Consider the following 25,563-nt stretch of genomic DNA (forward strand, 5'->3'; position numbering starts at 1 on the left):
TACGTCCCTTTTTGACCCAGCGCTGGGTTGCCAAAATAACCCAAATTGGGTTGTTTTTAACCCAGCATTTTTTAGAGTGTAGATAGATAGATAGATAGATAGATAGATAGATAGATTAGTTAGAAAGAAAGAAATATAAATTAGTTAGAAAGAAAGAGAGATTAGTTAAAAAGAAAGAAATATAGATTAGTTAGAAAGAAAGAAAGAAAGAAACAAACAAACAAACAAACAAACAAACGAAGAAAGATTAGTTAGAAAGAAAGAAAGATTACGAAGAAAGAAAGATTAGTTGGAAAGAAAGAAAGATAGATTACTTAGAAAGATGAATTAGAAAGAAAGAAAGATTAGTTAGAAAGAAAGATTAGTTAGAAAGAAATATAGTTTGAAAGAAATAAAGAAAGATTAGTTAGAAAGAAAGATTAGTTAGAAAGAAAGATAGATTAGTTAGAAAGAAAGAAAGACAGATTAGTTAGAAAGAAAGATTAGTTAGAAAGAAAGAAAGAAAGAAAGAAAGAAAGAAAAGAAAGATAGATTAGTTAGAAAGAAAGAAAGAAAGAAAGATTAGTTAGAAAGAAAGAAAGAAAGAGATTAGTTAGAAAGAAAGAAAGAAAGATTAGTTAGAAAGAGATAGATATGTTAAAAAGATAGATAGATTAGTTAAAAACACAGATTAGTTAGAAAGAAAGATAGATTAGTTAGAAAGAAAGAAAGACAGATTAGTTAGAAAAAAAGATTAGTTAGAAAGAAAGAAAAGAAAGATAGATTAGTTAGAAAGAAAGATAGATTAGTTTTGAAAGAAAGAAAGAAAGATTAGTTAGAAAGAGATAGATATGTTTAAAAGATAAATAGATAGATTAGTTAAAAACAAAGATTAGTTAGAAAGAAAGAAAGATGGACTTCCGGCTTAACGATCTATGGAGTAGGACGCAACTTTCGGAGCTCCTGCTGTTAGCGTTAAATTACGTTCATTGGCACATTTTCGCGTTATTTTTCTTGGTGTGTGCTCTATCTAACACTTCTTCTTTAACTATCGCTGAGTAAAATGCCTGCTAAACCCAAATCTGGCAATGCTCCATCTGCTGCGCTTCAGCGGCCTGCTGCACACGCTTCATCCCCGCCTGGTAGTGATTCCTCCTCCCCTTGCGACAGTGCTGTAATTTCAAGGAGGAGCTGCTTTCATCACTTCGTAAAGAGATGGCGGCTATTTTCAAAACCGAGCTCCAGGCTGCCCTAAGCGAACATTTTACGTCTATCAAGACGGAGCTGCAGGCAGTTAAATCCGAATTGACTGGTTCTATTACAAACATCCAGGCTAAAGTGAGCGCCCTGGAGAGCACTGTAGTTGAAATGGAAACTTCACTCTCCACCTGCAGTGATGACATTGCTTCGCTACAGTCTAAAGTGGAACATCTGTCTGCCGGGCTGCTAAGAGTGGACAATAAATGTGAGGATCTCGAGGCCAGATCGCGTCGCAATAATATTAGGATCATAGGTGTGCCCGAAGACTCAACCAGCTCTTCCATGATGTCGGCTGTCTCTATTCTGCTCAAAGAGGCCTTTCAGCTGGATAAAGAGCCCATTTTGGATCGCGCTCACCGCACCCTGCAGGCCAAGCCCAAACCCGGGGAACGCCCATGTCCCATAATCGCCCGGCTGCACTATCATACAGACTGTGTGGACATTTTGCGGCGAGCTAGAGCCCAACAAAGAATAAAGATCGGTGATTTGGCTATACACATCTTCCCTGACCATACCGCGAAGACTGCCCGTGCCCGTGCTGCCTTCAATGACATTCGCCGCCAGCTCCGTGAGATAACGTTGCCTGGGTTACGGTATGGCCTTCTTTACCCGGCTCGCCTTCGTGTTACATATGACAGTACCGAGAGAGTGTTCGAATCACCGGAGGACGCCAGAGCATACATTAAGACATTAACCAAGTAAGAGATCTGGTATCTTTTCAGGCAGTTTTACCATCGTGGAAGTGGTATGGACAATTACGATCTTTTTACTTAACACACTAAGTGCTTTGTTACAGCTGATGTTCATCACGTGTGCCTTGTTCTTTATTGTTGTAAGTTGCGGGAGCCCGTCTTAAGCTTAACTGTTTCCATTAGGCAAAAGCCGGTAGCCTGGGTAGCACTGGGTTCTCCATCGTTTGGGGATGGGGTCGATGTAAGTGCTTTGGTGAGGGTGGGAGGGGTGTGGCTAATGTTCAGCCTGTTTGGCCATCCAGTTTATGTGTGTGTGTGTGTGTGTGTGTGTGTGTACTTGTCTATCTATCTAAGTGGGGACCTTGGTGTTGTTACACACTCACCAACAGGGGACCGTCGAGCCAAGTGGGGACTTTTTTCAAGTCCCCTGTTGGTCATGCTTTAAAACATGTTAAAATCAGCTAAAACACGCTCTGGTGAATTTTTTTCATTTTTGACCAAGTGGGGACCTACATGTGTGTGTGTGTTTAAGTTCATACTCAGCAGCGCTCCTGTAGGCTGGAGCAGGAACTGCAGTGGCCCATTAACACACGTCGTTCACACTTCTCTATTGTCTGAATAGGTTGCTGTCCTAGAGAGGCTCTGAGACTGTAGAGCTGATGTTTAACTGGCGGCTTAGTTCAGGAGCTTTATAATATCTCCACGCTATTATTCATTAGTTAAGCATTAGTAAACAGTTAATTATTTTTTAAAGAATTAATATACATTAATAAGCAGTTTATAAATACAGCTATAAATGCTTTATTCCTGTTTTAAAAGCATATCAATAATGTGTTTAATAATTGTATTTTCATACTTTTTTAATGATCAATTTATCATTTCTAAATGAAGTATAGCATAATTTACAAAGCAGTTATTTAGGAGTTGTCAGTGGTTCATAAGATCACCTACAAAGTGTTTAAATCTCCTTTATAAATTGTTTACAGGGCATAACTAGTCCTCACTTCAGATGAGCTCACAAAATAGTGAACTGACCACTACTAAATGCTTTATAACTACCTGAATCTACTACATTTACTTAAACTTTCTAAGTGATCTTATTCATCACTGACAACACCTAAATAACTGGTTTAAAATAACGCTATACTGCATTTAGAAATGATACATTGATAATTAATAAAGTATGAAAATAAAATTATTAAACACATTATAGATATTCTTCTAAATCAATAATACAACATTTAAAGTTGTATTTATAAACTGATTATTAATGTCTGCTTTATTATTTAACTGTTTATTGATTAACTAATGATTAATAGGATGCAGTTATTATAAAGGGTTACCATATATATTATATTATTCATAATAATATTAACTTCAAATATGCATTTTTTTATAAAAAAAAAAATATATATATATATATATATATATATGCCAAGAGGGGATCTGCAACTCAATGTTATAATTATAATGCAATTATTATTATATAATTAGGATATTAATAATGCGACTGATAGTATTGGCTGCCTATTAAATAAAACATAATTTCTACTCTTAAAAAAAATCAACAGACATGTCCTTATTTTTTCTTTTTCCTTTGTTTCTAGGATGTTGATGTACAGAGATAGTCAGTGTTTGAAATATTGCTCAATTTAAATGCAACCAAACATGTGTCGCTCGTTACCATCCAACAGTGGACCCTTCTTTAAGATCAAATTCAAAACTTTTGAGTTGACTTGCTGCATCTGGTCATTTTGAAGAAACAAAAATGAAATGCAAATTTTTTTCATAATATAACTTCAAATATGCAAAAAAAAAAAAAAAAAAAAAAAACTTAAACATGCCAAGATGGAATCTCAACTCTGAACGATCTCTACCTATACAACAGTGGACTCACAATAGCCTGCAATAGAACTGTGTGTGTGTAAACAGTTAAGTCTGTCTTTATTTTGTAACTATATATATATATATATATATATATATACAGTACAGGCCAAAAGTTTGGACACATTACTATTTTTAATGTTTTTGAAAGAAGTTTCTTCTGCTCATCAAGCCTGCATTTATTTGATCAAAAATACAGAAAAAAATTCAATATTGTGATATATTATTACAATTTAAAATAATTGGTTTTCAATTTATTATACTTTAAATTATCATTTATTTCGGTGATGCAAAGCTGAATTTTCAGGATCATTACTCCAGTCTTCAGTGTCACATGTGACATCCAGTCAATCACATGATCCTTTAGAAATCATTCTAATGTTCTGATTTATTACGAGTGTTGGAAACAGTTCTGCTGCCTAATATATTTGATGAATAAAAAGTTAAAAAGAACTGCATTTATTAAAAATAAAAAATATTTTTTTTTAATATAAATCTTCTTTATTATCACTTTTTATCAATTTAACACATCCTTGCTGAATAAAATTATTGATTTATTTTTAAAAAAATAAAGAAAAAAATTACTGACCCCAAATTACTGACCAGTAGTGTATATTGTTGTTATAAAAGATTTCTATCTTGAAAACATTTGCTTCTTTTTTTCTTTTCTTTTTTCTTTTTCTTTTTTTATTCATCAAAGTATCCTAAAAAAGTATCACAGGTTATGAAAAAATATTAAGCAGCAGAACTGTTTCCAACTTTGATAATGAATCATCATATTAGAATGATTTCTAAAGGATCATTTGATAGACTGGAGTAATGATCCTGAAAATTCAGCTTTGCATCACCGAAATAAATGATAATTTAAAGTGTAATAAATTGAAAACCAATTATTTTAAATTGTAATAATATATCACAATATGACATTTTTTTCTGTATTTTTGATCAAATAAATGTAGGCTTGATGAGGGAAGAAACTTCTTTCAAAAACATTAAAAATAGTAATGTGTTCAAACTTTTGACCTGTACTGTATATATATATATATATATATATATATATATATATATATATATAGGCCTTCATAGATACTTTGTATGCTTGGTTATGCAGTCCCTAACAATTTACTTGCCATTGTTATGTGTCATTGCACACACACACATGTCTATATTACTAACAGACCAATGTCGCTCTACACTGACCAAGTGAGGACTTTCTGAACGATCTCTACCTATACAAGTGGGGACTCTGCAATGGAGCTGTGTGTGTGTGAACAGTGAAGTGAACTGGCAGTGAAGTCTGCCTTCATTATGTAACTATATATATGTAGTACATTATATAGTATATTATATATTATGCCTTTTTTCATTCATAATATATATTTTTTTTTAACGCTTATTTTCTCTCTTCATAGATACTTTCTGCTTGGTTATGCAGTCCCTTTAGGGTTTATGTGATTAATCAAACAGAAATTGCTCTTTAAGGTAACGATTTCAGGTGACCTATATTTAGTATAGTGTAAAGCATACTTTATACAGTGAATAATGATTTTATTAATTTAAAATGAACTTCACGTCCCCAGTTGGATGGTATAGAATGATACATGTTTGGCTGCTTTGTACATTTCTTGCCATCACAAACACACTGTAAAGATTTTGGAGATCAATCTCAGAATGTTACGTAGACTTGCTGCACTGAACATTTTTAGTTGGTTCAGTTGAAATATATGAAGTAGGGATGTTCATTTAACATTTTGTTTTCTGACTGAAAGCTGATTCTTGTTAACCAGTCATCATCAGTTAACTGACATGATTTGAAGGTTAGATTAGAATTAAATGGAATTAGAATAGATAATAGTCTGTGACTGATTCAAAAACCTCAAACATGTAGATTTACATGTGCAAATAGCAGCATAAACAACAGAACATGAGGATTCACACACCGTCACATCAAGCACCCGCAGTGCTTCTGTGAACACAGTAAACCAGAATAAAACTGTATATATAACTGTATAATAAATAGGCCAACTTAAATGAACAATTAACAAAACTAAAGTGCAATAAATAATAAACGCTTTAGGGTCTGTTTACATGACATAACTTTCAACTGAAAACGATGCCTTTCCCATCTGCGCAAACAACAGAAATGGGAATTTGTGAAATTGGTACGTCATTCCAACCCGGTCACACTAAATGCATCTCTATAGCACACATTGTGTTTATTGTGCAATTTATACACGGAAAGGAGTTTATGTGTGCATATGATATGCATGGGTGGGTTTAGGGTAGATTTAGTAGTGGTGTGTAATGTGTAATATGTAATATGTATTATATGTTTGGTTAGGATTAGTGTTGTAGGGTGTGTGTGTATTACATGCAATAAAGTGCGTATCATATGCATGTAAAAAACTAATTTTCGCATAAAACATTGCATTGCTATAGAGATGCATTTTCATGAGATCAGGCTGGGCATCCACAAGTCTATAACATGTTCACATGCATACTTATCATCAGGTGTTCACATGTTCATAAATATTCGCCGTTTTTTTTTTTTTTTTTTTTTTGACAAAGCAAACTACTGGCCTGGCTTGCATAATACAGCCCTTTTAGTGCTTATAGGGTTTGTTTTTAAACAATGTTATAGTTGTATTTAACAATATTTTACATTTTCACGCAGTTGTGTAGTGTATTACTTTGGTTTGAAAATTACTTGCATTATCTTTTTAACTGTTAAATTCTCATTAATTTCTCTTTCATTATGCTTAGATGAGGTTAAATCTTGGCTTGCTCAAAACGTTTTGTCTTTAAATGAAGACAAAGAGGTGATAGTTTTCGCCCCACTGATCATTTTAAGACCCCCAGCATCGATTTGAGGAGCTTATCTGCATTTATATCTACACATGTGCGGAATAATGGGGTGTGCTTTTAGATGGGCCTTTACAATTTGACAAACAAATATCTTCGGTAATTGGATCTAGTTTCTATCATCTTTGCTTTTATCTAAAATTAAAGACTTCCTAACTGACAAAACTGAATAGAGCAGAAATGTCTCTTTAAGGTAACAATTGCAGGTCACCACACAAGTTAAACTGTACATGATCTAGACTCTAGATAAATAAAATGCGACCACAGCAGTAAGTCAGGGGAATGCTTATATTTCTTCCTTTGGTTTCAATTTTGAACATGTTGCAGTTCTTTTTAAAAAGGTATACATTTTAGTACAATTATAAAATGATATAACATTATTTGACACTGTACATTAGCAGCAATTACGGTACACATTTTTCACTTTAGCAACAAAGTGGAGACCCTCTTTTCTGTAATGAAAGGCCAATCTTATGGGTTGTGGTCTCTCAGACATCGGCAGTAATAAAAATAAAATAAAAACATTGTTTCCCTTTGGACTTTAATTACACTTGATACTGGGCATCATTACATTTTTCCCCTGACTGACAGGTGATGCTTGTAACCCGATCATAATCTGTTATCCGACAAGATTAGAATGTTATATTCTAATTAAATTAAATTAGAATGTATGTATTTCTCAATAATTATCACTTTTTTCAAAGCTCTTCAATCCACTGTCTTAACCAACTTCCAGCTTCATTGCAGTTAATTTCACATTCAAAACGCATTAAAACTACCAAAACACATCATTTATGGGGGGGGGGCCCATCTTAAAATGAGGGGGCAACTAACTTTTTGCGGTGGGGAAGAAACGTAAGCCATCGAAATCTAATAATAGGCTCTATGCACGAACGCTGCTAACGTATTTCCGGTAGGATCTCAGCCGGCATCTTTACTTCCGCATAGCGCATTCTATAGGACAATTCACTTTAATAAAATTCATTTTCTCAGAAACGGAGACAACGATTTTAGAAACTGATTCGCTAGTCGGATTTCGCGCGATATGAGAGCATACTCACCCTCAAAGTTGTTGATGTAGCTCGAAATTTATAATTTAAAGAATTTCTCTATCTTACTCATATGTGTGACTCACAATATTGTTAACATCATTCACGTTAACCGCTGGAAGTTCTTGTAAACAGCGAGTGTAATTTGCCATTATCTCCACCTAATGCAAAAACGGCTTCTGACGCAGCACCGGATGTAACTGGGCGGGCTGAGACAAAACGCGGAAGCGATCGTGCATAGAGCCTATTTAGGCTACTTGAGGAGATTAAGAAGATGAGGCACGCGGAAGGAGGAAAAATCTCGACTGTTGCTTGTTCTCACACGACAGCATCAAACTTCTGTCACGCTGACACTTTGACCCAGGGGATCTTTTAAAAAACTTTCAATTGTTTTACTAAAAGTCAACGAAAACCGAGCAGGACCAAGCTATTTTACAGCTGATCGCCGTCAAAAAAGTTCAGGAGGTAGGCTATTTCTTAGCAATGGTGATTTAATGTCGGCTATTTTTAGTCCAGTGCCTGTATTGACCAAGTTCAGAGGCTGTCATATGTGGATCAACTTACTTTGTTGTGTATTTCAACAGTTAAAATATGAAAAACTTTTATATTGATTCAATGGATTAATTGCATTTTGGAAAAAAAGGTGTCATGAATTTATTGCATTTTGGGGGGAAACTAATCATTTTTTATAATAAATATTTGAAAATAAAAATATGGATTTGAAATTATGTTATTATAACCTAAAATATGCTATGTGAAAGTTTGAAACAAAAAATAGTGGTTTTAATCTTTCCACTCTCTTGGTAAAGAAAACACATTATTACTAAAAATTAATCATAATGAATTTATCGCGTTTTGAAACCAAACTCTTCATATACAACAAATAGGCTATACAGGAAATGTGGTCATCACTGGTTGTGAAGGCGGTTCATCAATTGCAAACAAGTCATTGTGCGCAATGTGCCGATCTGAGTCGAAGTCTCACCGCTATTCTGTGATGAAATATGTGCGTTTCTGTCTCCTAGCCGCTTCACTCGCTGTCGTCTTGTAGTAAGCTGAAGCAAACTCAGATGTAGATGGCTTATTTTCTCCTTCTCGCTCATCTTTTCGTGCGTAATATTGTACTTTGCACAACGCTGCCATTCACTGCATGAACTCTCACGCGAAGATGACAGCGTAGGTTATGCCCAACACGTCAAATCAAGTTTGAAAACAGCCGCATTTTACCGCGCAGTATTTTGATTGATCAATCTATCAATTAGACTAAATAAAAAAAATTTTTAAATTATTTTAAGCCATCAGAAATCTGAGGGGGCCGGACATATAAATGAGGGGGCCTAGGCCCACCCAGGCCCCCTCGTGGCTACGCCACTGCTTTATACAGTTTGATTAAGCGACAGGCTCATTTCTGTATTGTTTTCATCGATCACAGCGATACTTGTGCATCTTTTCTGGCGTCTTCCTTCTGAAATAAACATTTAGTGCAGCAGCAGCGAGCATGAGGAGAATATGTTGAGTTCATTCAGACCTGAGCGATGTTGTGTTCGTTTGTGTGATTGACTCGATGTTTGGAGTGAGAACTGTTACTGAATGTCAAGAGTTAAGGTTTGTGAGGGGAATTGATGGGAATCGATCTCAAGTGTTATACTGATAAGTTACTTTACGTTGAGCCTATAATGAGCAACATGAGACATTTAAAACAACTCTTAAATGTTAATATTGTAAATGAATAGCGCTTTACTTTTGGAACAATATTGCTTTGTGATACTCTTTATTTTTAAACGTTTTATGATAATTTTTTTACATAAATGTAATATTTTAATGATTTAAGTACTTAGTGATTGTCATAAAATCTAACTATATTTAGATTCAAATGTACACATTATGCTTCTGTAATTATTTTTCTGTAGAGCAGTTTTACAGGCTTTTGTCATGTATCCTAACTCAAAAAATGTGTTTCTAACAGCAAACACTCAGAATAAAGTGAAATGATCTGCTGTTGATCCTATGAAACTTGAGAACACCATCTCCCTCACATCTTTTAAAGCACGACTATCAGAGCTTTTTCCTCTTCGTTGCACATGTTGATCTCCCTAATTATAATATTGCACTTAATTTATCTCTGCTCTGGTGCCTTTTTGTCCATTGGTGACCTGCTGAGAGTCTCGTGCGTTGTGTTGTGTGCTATTTGCACAATTTCTCCTTGCACAATTACGCCCAGTATTATTACTACTTATGTAGTTGCCTTGTTATTTTATTATCATCTCAATCCTTTATTGTACATTATGATGCACTAGCTGTATGCATACCAAGGCTGTTTTTACTACTGCCTAGAAAACTTGTATTTTTATTCATAATTTTTATCTGCTTGTGTATTTTTGTGTAACTTTATGTGATCTTGCACCTTCACTTTATCTTGGCCAGGTCGCCGTTTCAATTGAGAACGTGTTCTCTACGTGCTCACCTGGTTAAATAAAGGTAAAATAAATAAAAAAATAAAAAAATCCTGAATGGCTTGTTGAATGAGTGTTGATAGTCTGAGGCTCATCAATATTAACAGATCTGCTGAAAACACTAATTTCATGACAATAGTTCCTGTTTTCACCTCATTTATTAGATCTCCTGAAATTCGTCATCAGTGAAGCTCCTCCCACAGCAATTCTCCAATAAAAGTTTATAAAGAGGACAGTGAGAACATGAATGATCCAGAACCCTGCAGAATGAAACACACTGAAGATCCTGAAGAACAAAGAGGTTGGTGTTTATTCTTCATTCATGATGCTGAAGAACATTCATGTTAGAAACTTTCAAGTACTTCATCACATTTAGATAAACAGTTCAACTATGAAACGGTACAGAATGTTCTGGGTTTTTCTTCAACAAATGGTCAGTAAAGGGAGGTTTGATACATTTTTATATTGATTGTCAACATCAGATCAGGCTAAATACTGTTTTAACTGTTTTATTTTACATTTATTTTATATCTGGTTCCCAATTTGCAACAATGTTACCATAATTTTAGTCATTTTCAATGGAATAATCAGTAAACACTAAGTTACTGATGAAGTTGTATTTGTCAAATATTTTTCATTATTATAGAGATTCTTCTTATAATAACCTTGGTAACAGGGTTGATGAATGTGATCAACGTAGGAGTGTGCAATACCAAGGTAGGGGTTTTGACAAAATGTTATCTCAATATTTTGGGGGATTTTGCCCATAATGATAATCATATTGGTAAAATATTGCTCTCAGGGAAAAAAATATGTATGTAACTAGAGCTGCATCTAAAGATGATTTTTGTTATTATTCTGCATCTCGATTAGTCGACTAATCTAATGATTATTTTTTGGGATTAGCTGATTTATCCATTGGCAAACCTTCCAATAAATAAGTACAACAATATATCAGCTGTATTTTGAAGAGGCTAGTGCATCTGTATATTATTTTAACATGAAATCTATGAATGATGACAAATTTATTTCAGAAAGGGTATTTGTCATTTTATTATGAAATGATTTACTCAATTAACTCGTCCATTAACTTGTCTGAAAATGCACTTGTGTTTATCTGCAAAAAGGTTCACATACACTAGATTGCAGCCTAGGGTACTGTTAATGTAAATATAAAGGTTGTCGTTTGTTTTTAAAGTCTACATTAGAGACCTGCGCGGGACATATTTCTTCCTTAATAATTCCAAAAAAAACTGACATCTCAGTTAATCGCAATCTCACAAATCTCTGTTATTATCAATGAAACTGGCTGCACAATGAATTTTTCATAATATCTACACTTTGTTTGCTATAATCAGATGATTTTCCAGTACGCAGAATTCAGCACTGAACAAAAAGTCCATTTTGAGCGGCGAGGGGATTCTATCTTAAATGCATCTGATTGGCGTTCAAGAAATCAACACACATGTCTGTGATTGGCTACATTGTTCAACGCTGCAAACATGTTATAAATAGATAAACTCTGGCATGTAAATCGTTTATATTTTGTTTTAGTTGTTCTTGTTGATTTTGTGCAACAGATGAATGGTAATTTATTCGTTTTTAGATGTTCAATTTATAGATAATTCTATTTTGCAGGAGTCCCGCAAATCGTTTTATTCTCCCGCAACCAGCACACACACGAGTGCATTACCGCCCGCACACACTTTTTTTTTTTTTTGCAGGGTGGTAGGGGTAGACTCATGAATATTCATTAGGGAACTCATCCCTGATTGGCTCGCCTTGACACATTGCTCAGAGTGATAGAGAAAACTAACATCGCCTACGTCTTTCGTGACGAGAGACACATTCACAAAGGTATAGGCGAAGGTATAGGTTTCATTTGATATTTGATTATTTGATCAGACATATGCGATTCATCCTCTAATAACCTTTTAATGACTTGCTATTTAACAACCAATTTAATTAATAGTGAGCAAATATATTTTGGAAAAAAAATCACTCCAAGAAATTTATACTGTAGCCTCCACTGACGATCAAAAGATTGGGGTCAGTTGGATTTTTAAATGTTTATGAAATAAGTCTCTTATGCTCACCCAGCCTGCATTTATTTGATCAAAAATATAGTACAAACAACAGTATTGTGATATATTATTACAATTTTAAATAACAGTTTCTATTGGACATATATTAAAAGTTTTTTTTCTGTGATGCAAAGATATTTAGCTTAACAATTATTATTATTATTAGGCCTATTATTATTATTATTATTATTATTATCAATGTTGAAATCAGTTGTGGTGCTTAATAATTTTTTGGAAACTGTGATAGTTTTTTAAGGATTTTTTGAACAGAAAGTTACCATACCATACCATCTTCTTCCGCTTATCCGGGGCCGGGTCGCGGGGGCAGCAGTCTAAGCAGAGATGCCCAGACTTCCCTCTCCCTAGACACTTCCTCTAGCTCTTCCAGGGGGACACCGAGGCGTTCCCAGGCCAGCCAGGAGACATAGTCCCTCTAGCGTGTCCTAGGTCTTCCCCGGGGCCTCCTCCCGGTGGGACATGCACGGAACACCTTCCCGGGTAGGCGATCAGGAGGCATCCGGAAAAGATGCCTGAGCCACCTCAGCTGACACCTCTCGATGTGGAGGAGCAGCGGCTCTACTCAGAGTTCCTCCCGAGTGACCAAGCTTCTCACCCTATCTCTAAGGGATCGCCCAGCCACCCTGCGGAGAAAGCTCATTTCGGCCGCCTGTATCTGGGATCTTGTCCTTTCGGTCATGACCCAAAGCTCATGACCATAGGTGAGAGTAGGAACGTAGATTGACCTGTAAATCAAGAGCTTCGCCTTGCAGCTCAGCTCTTTCTTCACCACGACAGACCGGTATATCAACCGCATTACTGCAGAAGCTGAACCGATCCGTCTGTCAATCTCCCGTTCCATCCTTCCCTCACTCGTGAACAAAACCCCAAGATACTTGAACTCCTCCACTTGAGGCAGGAACTCTCCACCAACCTGAAGTGGGCAAGCCACCCTTTCCCGACTGAGGACCATGGCCTCGGATTTGGAGGTGCTGATTCTCATCCCAGCAGCTTCACACTCGGCTGCAAACCGTCCCAGTGCATGCTGAAGGTCCTGGTCTGATGGGGCCAGCATGAAAACATCATCCGCAAAGAGCAGAGATGAGATCATGTGGTCCCCAAACCTGACACCCTCTGGCCCCTGGCTGCGCCTAGAAATTCTGTTCATAAAAATTATGAACAGAATCGGCGACAAAGGGCAGCCCTGCCGGAGTCCAACATGCACCGGGAACAAGTCTGACTTACTGCCGGCAATGCGAACCAAGCTCCTGCTCCGGTTGTACAGGGACCGGACAGCGCTTAGCAATGGGCCCCGGACCCCATACTCCCAGAGCACCCTCCACAAGATGCCGCGAGGGACACAGTCGAATGCCTTCTCCAAATCCACAAAGCACATGTGGATTGGTTGGGCAAACTCCCATGAGCCCTCCAGCACCCTGTAGAGGGTATAGAGCTGATCCAGTGTTCCACGACCGGGATGAAAACCACACTGTTCCTCCTGAATCTGAGGTTCTACTATCGGCTGTATTCTCCTCTCCAGTACCCTGGCATAGACTTTCCTAGGGAGGCTGAGAAGTGTGATCCCCCTGTAGTTGGAACACACCCTCCGGTCCCCCTTCTTAAAAAGAGGGACCACCACCCGGTCTGCCAGTCCAAAGGTACTGTCCCCGACCGCCACGCGATACTGCAGAGACGTGTCAGCCAAGACAGCCCCACAACATCCAGAGACTTGAGGTACTCAAGTTGAGTTTCTTGACTACCTCGGTGACTTCAGCTTGAGTGATGGACGAGTCAACGACATCCCCAGTTAAGGTCAACAGCTGCCCACCTCTTCACTGCTTCCCTCTCCTGAGGCGCCGAACGGTTTGCCAGAATCTCTTCGAGGCGAGCCGATAGTCTTTCTCCATGGCCTCACCGAACTCCTCCCAGGCCCGAGTTTTTGCCTCCACCACCACCCGGGCTGCAGTCCGCTTGGCCTGCCGGTACCCGTCAGCTGCCTCAGGAGTCCCACAAGCAAACCAGGCCCGATAGGACTCCTTCTTCAGCTTGACGGCATCCCTTACTTCCGGTGTCCACCACCGGGTTCGGGGATTGCCGCCTCGACAGGCACCGGAGACCTTACGCCCACAGCTCAGAGTGGCCGTGTCGACAATGGAGGTGGAGAACATGGTCCATTCAGACTCAATATATCCAACCTCCCTCGGGATTCGGTCGAAGCTCCGCCAGAGGTGGGAGTTGAAGATCTCTCTGACAGGAGACTCGGCCAAACGTTCCCAGCAGAACCTTACAGTACGCTTGGGTCTGCCGAGTCTGTCCAGCTTCCTCCCCCGCCATCGGATCCAACTCACCACCAGGTGGTGATAAGTTGACAGCTCCGCCCCTCTCTTTAGCCGAGTGTCCAAGACATACGGCCGTAGGTCAGATGAAATGACCACAAAGTCGATCATTGTCCTACGGTTTAGGGTGTCCTGGTGCCACGTGCACTGATAGACACCCTTATTGAACATGGTATTCATTATGGACAAACTGTAACTAGCACAGAAGTCCAATAACTGAACACCACTCGGGTTCATATCAGGGGGGCCGTTCCTCCCAAGGTGGGGTTTTCACGCCCCTCCAGGTGTCACTGTTGTTGCCCACGTGGGCGTTGAAGTCCCCCAGTAGAACGGCGGAGTCCCCAGTTGGAGCACTTTCCAGCACCCCTCCCAGAGAGCCCAAGAAGGCTGGGTACTCTGCACTGCCGTTCGGCCCGTAGGCACACACGACAGTGAGAGACCTATCCCCGACCCGTAGTTCACCGGGGTAAACTCCAACACATGGCGGCTGAGCTGGGGGGCTATAAGCAAACCCACACCAGCCCACCGCCTCTCACCATGGGCAATTCCAGAGTGGTGAAGAGTCCATCCTCTCTCAAGGAGTGTGGTTCCAGAGCCCAAGCCATGCGTGGAGGTGATCCTGACTATCTCTAGTCGGAACCTCTCAACCTCACGCACAATCTCAGGCTCCTTCCCCGCCAGCGAGGTGACGTTCCACGTCCCTAGAGCTAGTTTCCATGTCCAGGGCTCGGGTTGTCGAGGCCCCCGCCTTCGACTGCCACCCAGTCCTCTCAGAACCGGCCCCTTACGGTCCCTCCTACGAGTCGTGAGCCCACGGGAAGGCGGCCCCACGTCACTCCTTCGGGCTGAGCCCGGCCGGACCCCGTGGGGGGAGACACGGCCACCAGGCACTCGCATACAAGCCCCAACCCCGGGCCTGGCTCCAGGGTGGGGCCCCGGCTGCACCATACCGGGCGACGTCACCGGTCCTCGATTTTATATAACTCATAAAGGGTTTTTGAACCACTCTTAGTCTGACCCGTCGCCTAGGACCTGTTTGCCTTGGAGACCCTACCAGGGGCATATAACCCCAGACAACATAGCTCTTAGGGTCATTCGGGTACAACCCTCCACCACGATAAGGTGGCAGTTCAAGAAGTTCATATTCATATAGATTAGAAGTAGTTTTTTTTTTTAAACAATGTTAAAGTTTACATTTTTGTCTTCTGTCTTCGTTCTTCTGTCAATTATCAATTTAATGCTTCCTTGCTGAATGAAAGTATTAATTTGTTTTGAAAAACTACTGATCCCAAACTTTTGAATGGAAGTTTGTTTCATTACTACATTTAGGCTACACTACATTTATTAATTTAGCGTACACTTTGACTTAGAAATTAAGAAAATGGTGCAATTTGTTATACGATTTATGGTCCTCCATAGGGAGAGACTAGTTGGCATTTCAGCACTGCGTTGTCATCGGGTCCTATCAAAACCGTTCAAATTGCTCCTAAAAAAGACAACATGCGCTTTTCAGCAATATACGGCTTTATTGCGGTTATTGTCATGCTTTCCGTCAGTAAATGACAGCTGCTTTCTGGCAGAGCGGGAAGGAAGAATTTGCACAGAGAGATATTAAACGTTTGAGTGTTTCTGATTGCATAAAATAATAAAAGAAACAAACAAGTTCATGGCAAATGAAGTGGTAATGAATTAAATGAGATTTAATATTTTTTTCTTTCATGTCAGACCCGATGGAAGAGAGCTAGGAGACTGAAGAACTGAGTGAAGTGAAGGAGGAGAGTGAAGAACTGAGTGAAGTGAAGGAGGAGAGTGAAGAACTGAGTGAAGTGAAGGAGGAGAGTGAAGAACTGAGTGAAGTGAAGGAGGAGAGTGAAGAACTGAGTGAAGTGAAGGAGGAGAGAGAAGAACTGAGAGAAGTGAAGGAGGAGAGTGAAGAACTAAGTGAAGTGAAGGAGGAGAGAGAAGAACTGAGAGAAGTGAAGGAGGAGAGAGAAGAACTGAGTGAAGTGAAGGAGGAACATCATGTCAAACCTGGAGGAAAACCTTTGAGTCGCTCAAAGACTAAAAAGACATTTTCAAAGAAAAGAAGAGCCAAGAAATCTTTCACCTGCACTCAGTGTGGAAAGAGCTTCACAACCAAACAAAGTCTTGAGATTCACATGAGGATCCACACTGGAGAGAAGCCGTTCACATGTGATCAATGTGGCAAAACATTTCTTAGGTCATCAGAGCTGAAGACACACCTGACAGTTCATACGACGGAGAAGCCACATTCATGTTCTGTGTGTGGAAAGAGTTTTTCTCTGCTGAAATATTTACATACACATGAGAAAACTCACACTGTTGTGAGAGAGTACATGTGCTTTGAGTGTGAGAAGACTTTTACTACAGCAAACTGTTTGAAACGGCACCAGAGAATTCACACTGGAGAAAAACCTTACAAGTGTTCACACTGTGACAAGAGATTCAGTCAGTCAGCAAATCTGAGATCACATGAGAGGATCCACACGGGAGAGAAGCCGTTCACGTGTGATCAGTGCGAGAAGAGTTTCAGTCAATCATCACACCTTAAAGAACACATGAAAATCCACACAGGAGAGAAGCCGTTCTCATGTCATCAATGTGGCAAAACATTTCTTAGGTCATCAGTCCTAAAGAGACACTTGACAGTTCATACGAAGGAGAAGCATTCATGTTCTGTGTGTGGAAAGAGTTTTTCACTGTTGAAATATTTACATACACATGAGAAAACTCACACTGGTGTAAGAGAGTACATGTGCTTTGAGTGTGAGAAGACTTTTACTACAGCAAACAATTTAAAACTGCACCAGAGAATTCACACTGGAGAAAAACCTTACAAGTGTTCACACTGTGACAAGAGATTCAGTCAGTCAGCACATCTGAGATCACATGAGAGGATCCACACTGGAGAGAAGCCGCACACGTGTAATCAGTGTGGAAAGAGTTTCTCTTTTAAAAGTCACCTGAAGCTACACATGAAGATCCATACAGTGGAGAAACCACATCACCACAGTCTGAGATCACAGTAGCTCATCTTTATGTGCTGAGAAACATGTTTTTTCTAAGTTAGTTTTCCAACAGCCACGATGAGCGACATGACATTTTCACATTAAAGGTGCCGTAGAATGGATTATTTTATTATTTTATAATGTTTCCTGGGGTGCCCTTATAATGTTAGTATGTTTTTTAGATCAAAATTTGTTATAATTTAGAAATAAAAGGCATATTTCCTAGCCTGATTTCATCCATTGATTTGAACACTCTGTTTGAGGGGGCGTGTCTGCAGTGAGACTTCAGTGTTGTTGCCCACTGCTGTGATTGGCTGACATGCTTGCATATGAAATATCTGGCATTACATGCAGAGCTATCTGGAAAACTTTTACTATTACAGCTTTTATATGTTTTTACTATTACAGCTATCGGGATTAACGAATCATGAGAAGTTTTTTTAAAGTATTTAGATCTATTCCAGCACTGAGCAGATGACAGCCTGTTGATCGCGGAATGAAGATCTTATCACTGCAACACGATTTACTGATGCATAAACAGTGTTGAACGGCTTTGAGAGAAAGATTATCTGTCTGAACTTGAACAATTACACATCAGAAATTCACATAACCCACTGGTTCTCCAGAGGCTCGGATGAAGGAGCTAAAAAATATTTTTGTGTTCATTTGTACAACCAAACACTGAGCAACTGCCATGCTTCGTTCGCTCGTTTGCAAGCCACGATGTCTCTCGAGGAAAAAACAATATCGTGCTGGATCTAGATAACACAGTGTAAATTATCGTTAATAAAATCACTACTTACCGCTTGCGGGAATATAACGTTAGTTGAAATTGCCCCCTTCGTCCGTTTGAGACGCCGAGAGAAGCCAGTCCGTGAAAAACAGGACTGTAGAAAAACAGTCCGTGCCATGGTGAAATGGGCAGAACTAACAACTTCGAATTAAACTGTAGCGGTATCCGATTATAGATAGATCTGCCATTTTCCCTATGATCCTCCTCCTGCTTGTTTCTTCACCTGCAGAACTTCTGATGATTCTGCTGTGCAGTTTCGCCTGGCACTGACCATGGGCTGGCATATGCAAATTTTTAGAGGTGTACATATTAATGATCCCGACTGTTGCGTCACAGGCTGTGTTATGTGGAGATTCGCCTGTTTTTCAGGGGTGTTTTTCAAAAACGAGATTTAAATAAGAAAGAGACAACTATGGTGTTTGAGACTCACTGTATGTCATGTCCATGTACTGAACTCTTGTTATTTACCTATGCCAAGATAAATTCAATTTCACATTCTATGGCACCTTTAACACGAATGTTCGGCACCAAATTCACATGAGATTTGTCTGTTCAGACCAATGCAAAAAAATGTCAGCAAATGCAGTGTCAATCTCTGACAGTAGGTGGCGCTCATGGAAAAATGGAAAAACTGCGCATCTTTCTGGCCGTTTCTCAATATGTGACTGTACTTGTGTTCTTGTGGACTTGTGAAATGTCATCAGTTGCTGCGCAAGTACTGTCCCAATACACAAGTTTGCATTTTGGCAAGAACGGTTAAAAAACCCGGAAGTGTTCTTGACACGCCCATTTTACCGAGGATGCATCGGTTGGTAACTTGTGTGAACTTGTTGGCAGAAATATCCCAGCATTCATTTCGGCATTCGAGGAAAGAGAGGCAGGTTAACCCCCTGAGGTCGGCGGTATCGCCGGCGATACCAGCTTGCTTTTTTTTTAGCAGTGTAAAAGAAACTCATGAATACTCTGTTGACTTTGATTTTTCATTGGAGTTTCATACATCAATAGATTCTGTTAAATGTGTATTATTTTTGTGTATACTCACAATAAAAACAAAGTGTTGTGCTTTTTGCCAAATAAAGAAAAATAAAAACGAAGCGAGTTCTGCCTCCTCTCTTTCAGTGTAGTCCATTCTGAAACGCGTCCGAAAATGAACCCTAACTCAGCGAATACTCAGTCAAACAGGCATACAGGCATACAGACATGAAGCTTGAATTCTCTACTTTAAAATGAAGTAATTTTTATAAAAAACAAATATTTACAGTTTATGTAATATGTATGCAAAGAGAGAGATGTCAGTCGTTCTCATCTCAGCTAATTACGTTATAATGTGCTTCGCCCACGGAGAGCGCGCGCTATTCAAACGCACATGTGAGGCGATCCATACAAACCTGTGAAACGCCCACATCAGCTGGATAACACACACCGCAAGTTCACTTTCAGACGTATGTACTTTACGATGCTGTGAGGAATAATACTATCTTGATAATAATCCTGCAAAAATGTACCTCAGAAGTTCTGGAAGTATCATTTCGAGGAGCAAACGGCTCCCGCTATAGGTCAGTTTGCTTTGAATGAACGCACAGATGCGCGCTGTTGTGGAGCTACTACAGCTGGCAAAAATACTGTTTTAATATGAATCGCGAATACAAAGAAAGATTACACTGGAAATACTGTTACAATTTTAAATGTTGTTGTAATTGTATAACCTTAAAAAAAATATATATCTATCTATATATATATATATATATATATATATATATATATATATATATATATATATATATAAGGATAGATGTAAACAAAATCTTAAAAGGTCATTATAAGCCTTCTCTTTAAATAATTTTATTATGCTTTATTAGTGACACATTTGGGAAGAGAATATATTCCAAATCTGACAGTATGAGAACAATTAACTGCACAATTACTAGAAATGTTTACCTTGGATATTGTACAATTTGCAAGCAAAATTTGTGGAAAAAAACAACAAACCAGTTATATATTGTCCTTGCATTCTTGTGGCTCAGTCACACACCTGAATGAAAGGCTCATTACGTATGCAGCCTCATTATGCGGGCCCCATTGACTCTGCAGGTGTGAATCACGCCCATCCGCATATTGCCTTTCCAAACAAAAAGTGTTTTACAAGATTTAAATCAATGTATTGTGTTATGTGAATGATTAGGCAGGATGATTTTCACATAATTTTGAAGAAAAAACAGTAGGCAATGACATCCATTAGTCAAAAGTCTTATTTACATATATTTAGAATGTGTTTTATGGCCTTATTTCAGAAACTTTAGTTTTTTGTTTTTAATAAACCATGCATAAACATTATTCTCTCAAAAATACAAACATGTACATGCAAGTTGTTCACATATTATGGTAGCCCTGTTTGTGCTAAATAGAGTGAATTTACACCTTTGCCATTAATATGTTTATAAGCAACTGAAAAAAGCACAAATGTCAGGGCATGTCAGAACATCTCAAGGACCCCAAAAACCTCTCAGACCCCAGAGGGTTAATACAGCAAGTCGTTTTTCATCACTAAATTCACTTCTGAGAACATTTGATGCGAGAAATCAACTGTAGATTTCAAATATTGGCATTTTCATGAAAATTTATGGCGAATCGAAAATGTGCTCAAACGTTTTTGGAAGTGAGAATCTCCATAAGCGTTGCTTTATTGTTATGAATATACATTACATTTTAGTGTACAGTTGTAGAGTAATCTCTTGAGCTGAGGGTAGGCTTGGGCGATAAAGCCTGGCTGTTAGCGTCAATAATTCTCGTTATGTTTGAGTACTGCAGACGGCGTCTGTGCGGGGGTATTATTGTGCAATACCAGCAAGAACACATCGTCTCAAACTGTCAGCAGCGTTCTGTGTGCTCGTCACCTTGTGAATTCATTCTTCCAAGAACAACTAGCAAGAGCGTTCTCCCCAAGTCAAGTCATCTTCATATATATAGCGCTTTTAACAATGGAGATTGTTTCAAAGCAGCTTTACAGAGATAAGCGTATAATTTAAGGCAACAGATTATTTTGGCTCTACAGCAGCCCTTTAACAAAATCACTTTCCAGCCAAAGCCAGTTTTGATCGATTCGCTTCCGTCGCAACGATCATTTGTTATTAAATTAGGGGCCGCTAAGAAGACACCATTCTCTCTACACAGACTTTAAATGCGAACCTGTGAGAAATGCTGATGGCGTTCACATGCGCATTTAGAATTGGTTCTATAGTTATGTGCGTTTTAATATATACAGGTTTGGAATTCCCTACAAACCAAGCCTAAACAAAGTACTTGTCTTTCCTTATAAAATTTGATAAAGAATTTTGATTTGATTTTGTCGCTCTGGGGTAGGAACCAGGGGCGGATCTAGAAAAATATTTATGGGGTGGCGAGAGGGGGGCAGGAATTTTTGAGGGGTGGCAACATATGGCAGACGTATACTGAATTTAATCAGTTAAATTGGCCATAACTTTTAATTAGTTGCTGCCATATAGGGATGGGTATCGTTAAGGTTTTAACGGTATTACTACTCTTACCAATACTCCTATATCGATCCGGTACTTTAACGGTATTCTTATCGGTTATTTTTGTTATATAAAAAAAGGGGAAAAAACTATTATGAACACATTTAATATTGCTTTATATTTTGAAATGTAAAATAAATATCTATAGCAAAAGAAAAAGCAATGCTTTAACAAAACAAATAAAACATGCATGTTATGCAGAAGGGTGCAGGCTTTTGTGTTTTATATTCAGAAGACATAGGACACCAAACACAAAGTACAAACACATGGTCAAACAAAACAAGTATACAATTAAACAAATATACAAATTATATAGGCTACCCAGTGCTTTAATTTCAGTAATGTCGGCATTACTGTTCAGGAGTAATATGGGCTAAAAAGAATAAAGTCAGATTTAAAATAACACTGCATAGTTTATCATAGATTAAAGTTATAAGAGCCAAAATTATTCATTCAAGAGCTGCGACTGATTTTCTCTTTGCCTTTTGTTGTTTGATTCACATTAATGGAGCAATCGTCAGCAGGTTTATTGGACTGCTGCCTCTTTAAGACCAAATGCAGATCTAATCATTATTAGGCTACGGATCATATTTTCTCCCAAGTCCCAACTATTAACTCCCATTTAAGACATAAACTGTATTTAAGTGAGTAAACTGTTTAAGTGAATCTCCGAGACAGCCATTTTGACATATTTGATCGTTTAGATGTGCACACGAAGCCCAAAATATATGTTGCTTGTCTCGGTAGTTGAACTTTTTTTAAATTATAAAACAGTCAAATATATAAAAAATAAATTCTACTTACATTTTACCAGGCATTCGTTAACTTATAATCATTTTGACATTGATGAGCTAGACCGCTGAACTTTTAGTCTTCCTAACAACAAACAGAGCGTTGCGTAATGTAGTGCATCAGAGCAGCATCAATAATAATATCAAGTGAATCTCTTATTTGCATTTTAAGTTTATTGCCAATAAAAATGACAGGTTTGCGACCGTGAACTCGGTGAGCTCGCGCAAAACACATATTCAGAACTATAATTCAGCACAGCGACTCATTTAAACGCCTCTGATTGGCTGATGTGATCAACAGACATGTCTGTGATTGGCTACAATGCTCAACGCTGCAAAAGCACGTCAAAAGTACCTTCAATGCAAAGGGAAAAATATAAATAAAAATGTAATATGCACTGTTCATGATTAGGTAATCGCGGTAATTTAGGTAATTTAAACTACACCTGGGGAAACTCACTTCACCTTCAGAGGATCTGTCCGGGGCAGCTCAGTTTAGTCGGGTTGCAGGACCACCGCACCGCAGCAGACTTGCTGTATGTGTGAGACTGAGCGAACGCCGCTCTGCACGTTTGAATCAGGGACGTAAGTATTTGAGGGGCAGGGGGGAGGGGGAATAATACATTTAAAAATTAAAAATTTAATTGTTCACTTTTGATAAATGTATTGGACATAGTGGTGGGTTGTTTTTGTAAGTACAGGTCGTTCATCAAAGTTAGGGGGGCAGCTGGGGGGGCAAGGCTCTAGAGTGGGGGGGCGCCTGCCCCCCCTTGCCCCCCTGTAGATCCGCCCATGGTAGGAATGCAAAACGAACTTTCGCGACAACGCCTTATCTATAGAGTGGTAAAGGGATCCTCCGTAGGGAGAGACTAGTTGGCACTTCAGCACTGTGTTGAACACAAGTCCGTTCTTGGTTTTGAGAAACAAAGTCTGTTTCTGACTCCCGCTTGTCATACTTGCTACACACTGCAATTTTTGGCATTTCTATAAGATTATAAATCACACTGTACGATATGTATCTAACAAACTTGGTATGACATTTTGGACGTAATATGGACGTGTTATATTACAAATTTATTAAATGTTTAATTTAGGTTGCAACAGTAAAAGTTGAGCACATTGAAGTTAGCATTTTAAGGTTAGGTTAGGATAATAGTAACAACAGTTTCTGCCAGTCCTGTTTTTCTCTATTGTAAGTCACCTTTTGTCTTTAATGGCTCGTGCCCATAGCCCCAGACGCACCTTTTGACTTTAATGGCTCGAGCCCCAGCCCTAGACGATGAATCATTAGGTTGATTGGATTAGCTGTAGGGGAGACTTTCACCTTTTGTCTTTAATGGCTCTGGGATTGGCTCTTGGATTGGCATTTGAATAAGTTATGCTGATTCAATTGGACTGGTAGCGCTCTCAGAGTAGGGTGTGTTCATACTTAATTTACATGCTTTGCGTAAGCGCTCTCTACGCAATAATTGGTATTTATAAAAAGCAAACTTGACGGGAAAATGTGCGGTCCTTCACGCAAGCTCTGAACCAGGCGTACACACAAAAACAGGTGAAATGAGAAATGGCGACACCGTCGGCAGAATGAAGAAACACGTGAAAGTGTGTGAAACTGTAGACCGTTGTGTAAAATAAATGGCTATACTGCCTCTCATAAATAACATGAAGACTTAGCAAGTCTTACAATTAACAGCCTACACAAACACCCGTTTGATCGATCTGCAGTGTAAAACAAACTAAATCAAACGAAGATTACAACAGAAATGCAATTTAACACATATTTGCAAAAATATATACATATGTTCTGCAATAATATTGGTATGTTATGCAATTCATCCTCAAAACACATCTGTAGCTTGTCAGATGCAGTCAAATGGATGGTAATAAAATGCCATGATGCCGTCACAATGCGTAATGACGTGAGTGAAGTTAGGTTTCTTGGTTTTCCTCTGTGTTTGCCATGATTTCGCAATCGATGAATATTAACTTGTGGGCGTTTCACGGACTATTTATGGGCAACTATGGGCGTGACATGAAGCCGCAAAAGCTGCGCTACATTTAGAACTGATTGTAATTTATTAAGGGAAAACTGCGTAGGATGTGCGTGCGCACGGTTTTATAAATCCGAATATTTCTGTGCGTATGCACGTCCAATGTTTGATCCGTACGCCACTTCTGACGCAAATCCTACGCAAAGTTTTATAAATGAGGCCCCAGGGCTGTTTTTTATGGAGCTAGAATTGTGTCTTTATTACATGAGATAAAATAAATGATCTGAGAGAAAAAAAAAGTTTGAGAGAAAAAGTTATCACACTGATAGCAAAAAATAATAATATTTGAGACTAAAAAAAAGTTTTGAGAGAAAGTTTTTTCTCATAGAACATAAAAAAATATAAATTTAATTTTTTTTTAATTATTTCTGAGAAAAAAAAATCTCTCTCAAAATACTTTGAAAAAAACTTTCAAATCTATATTTTTTTGCTATGAGTGTTAAAACATTTTCTCTAAAAAAAAAGTGTTTCTTTCAAAACGCTTTTCTTTGCTCTCAATGCAATTTCTTGCTCTCGTGTCAGGATTCTGCTTTGACTGTGAAAATTGTGTCATGGGCGGGGCCACGTTCCTATTGGCCAGTCGGGTGAGCAGTCGGGGGAGTCGAACTGAATCATTATACCATTGTTCGGTTCACCGGCATAGATGCCGCCTCTGCCTTAGTTGAGCACGGACACTCCAATGTTTGAGTGCGATCCGGGGGGATGCGTGGGATTTCCCCCTTTCAAGTCACTGTATCCCTGCCTCTGCTCAATTATTTTTATTACCCCCT

At 38.6% G+C, this 25,563-nt stretch overlaps 3 protein-coding genes across 4 annotated transcripts in view; all 3 read left to right on the top strand.

The window, feature by feature from the left end:
* The window catches only part of LOC307156367 (uncharacterized protein), a 1,306,365-nt gene that overhangs the window by 1,188,335 nt on the left and 92,467 nt on the right, over positions 1–25,563 (top strand). The window lies entirely within an intron of this gene.
* LOC307156254 (uncharacterized protein) overlaps positions 1–25,563 on the top strand; it is a 166,677-nt gene that overhangs the window by 118,623 nt on the left and 22,491 nt on the right. The window contains exon 2 of the mRNA XM_079867549.1: positions 10,344–10,480. The gene's annotated coding sequence lies outside the window, so the exon portion shown is untranslated. The remainder of the gene's footprint in view (positions 1–10,343; positions 10,481–25,563) is intronic.
* On the top strand, positions 1,195–17,707 carry LOC307165849 (uncharacterized protein; the record flags this gene model as incomplete). Its single annotated transcript, XM_079883874.1, has 3 exons — positions 1,195–1,807; positions 15,262–15,554; positions 16,342–17,707. 3 exons carry the CDS (start codon positions 1,195–1,197, stop codon positions 17,644–17,646), a joined length of 2,211 nt encoding a protein of 736 aa, XP_079740000.1. The 3' UTR covers positions 17,647–17,707.

The sequence above is a fragment of the Squalius cephalus genome (genome assembly GCF_949319135.1).
Source record: "Squalius cephalus genome assembly, chromosome: 1".
Taxonomy (NCBI): domain Eukaryota; kingdom Metazoa; phylum Chordata; class Actinopteri; order Cypriniformes; family Leuciscidae; genus Squalius; species Squalius cephalus.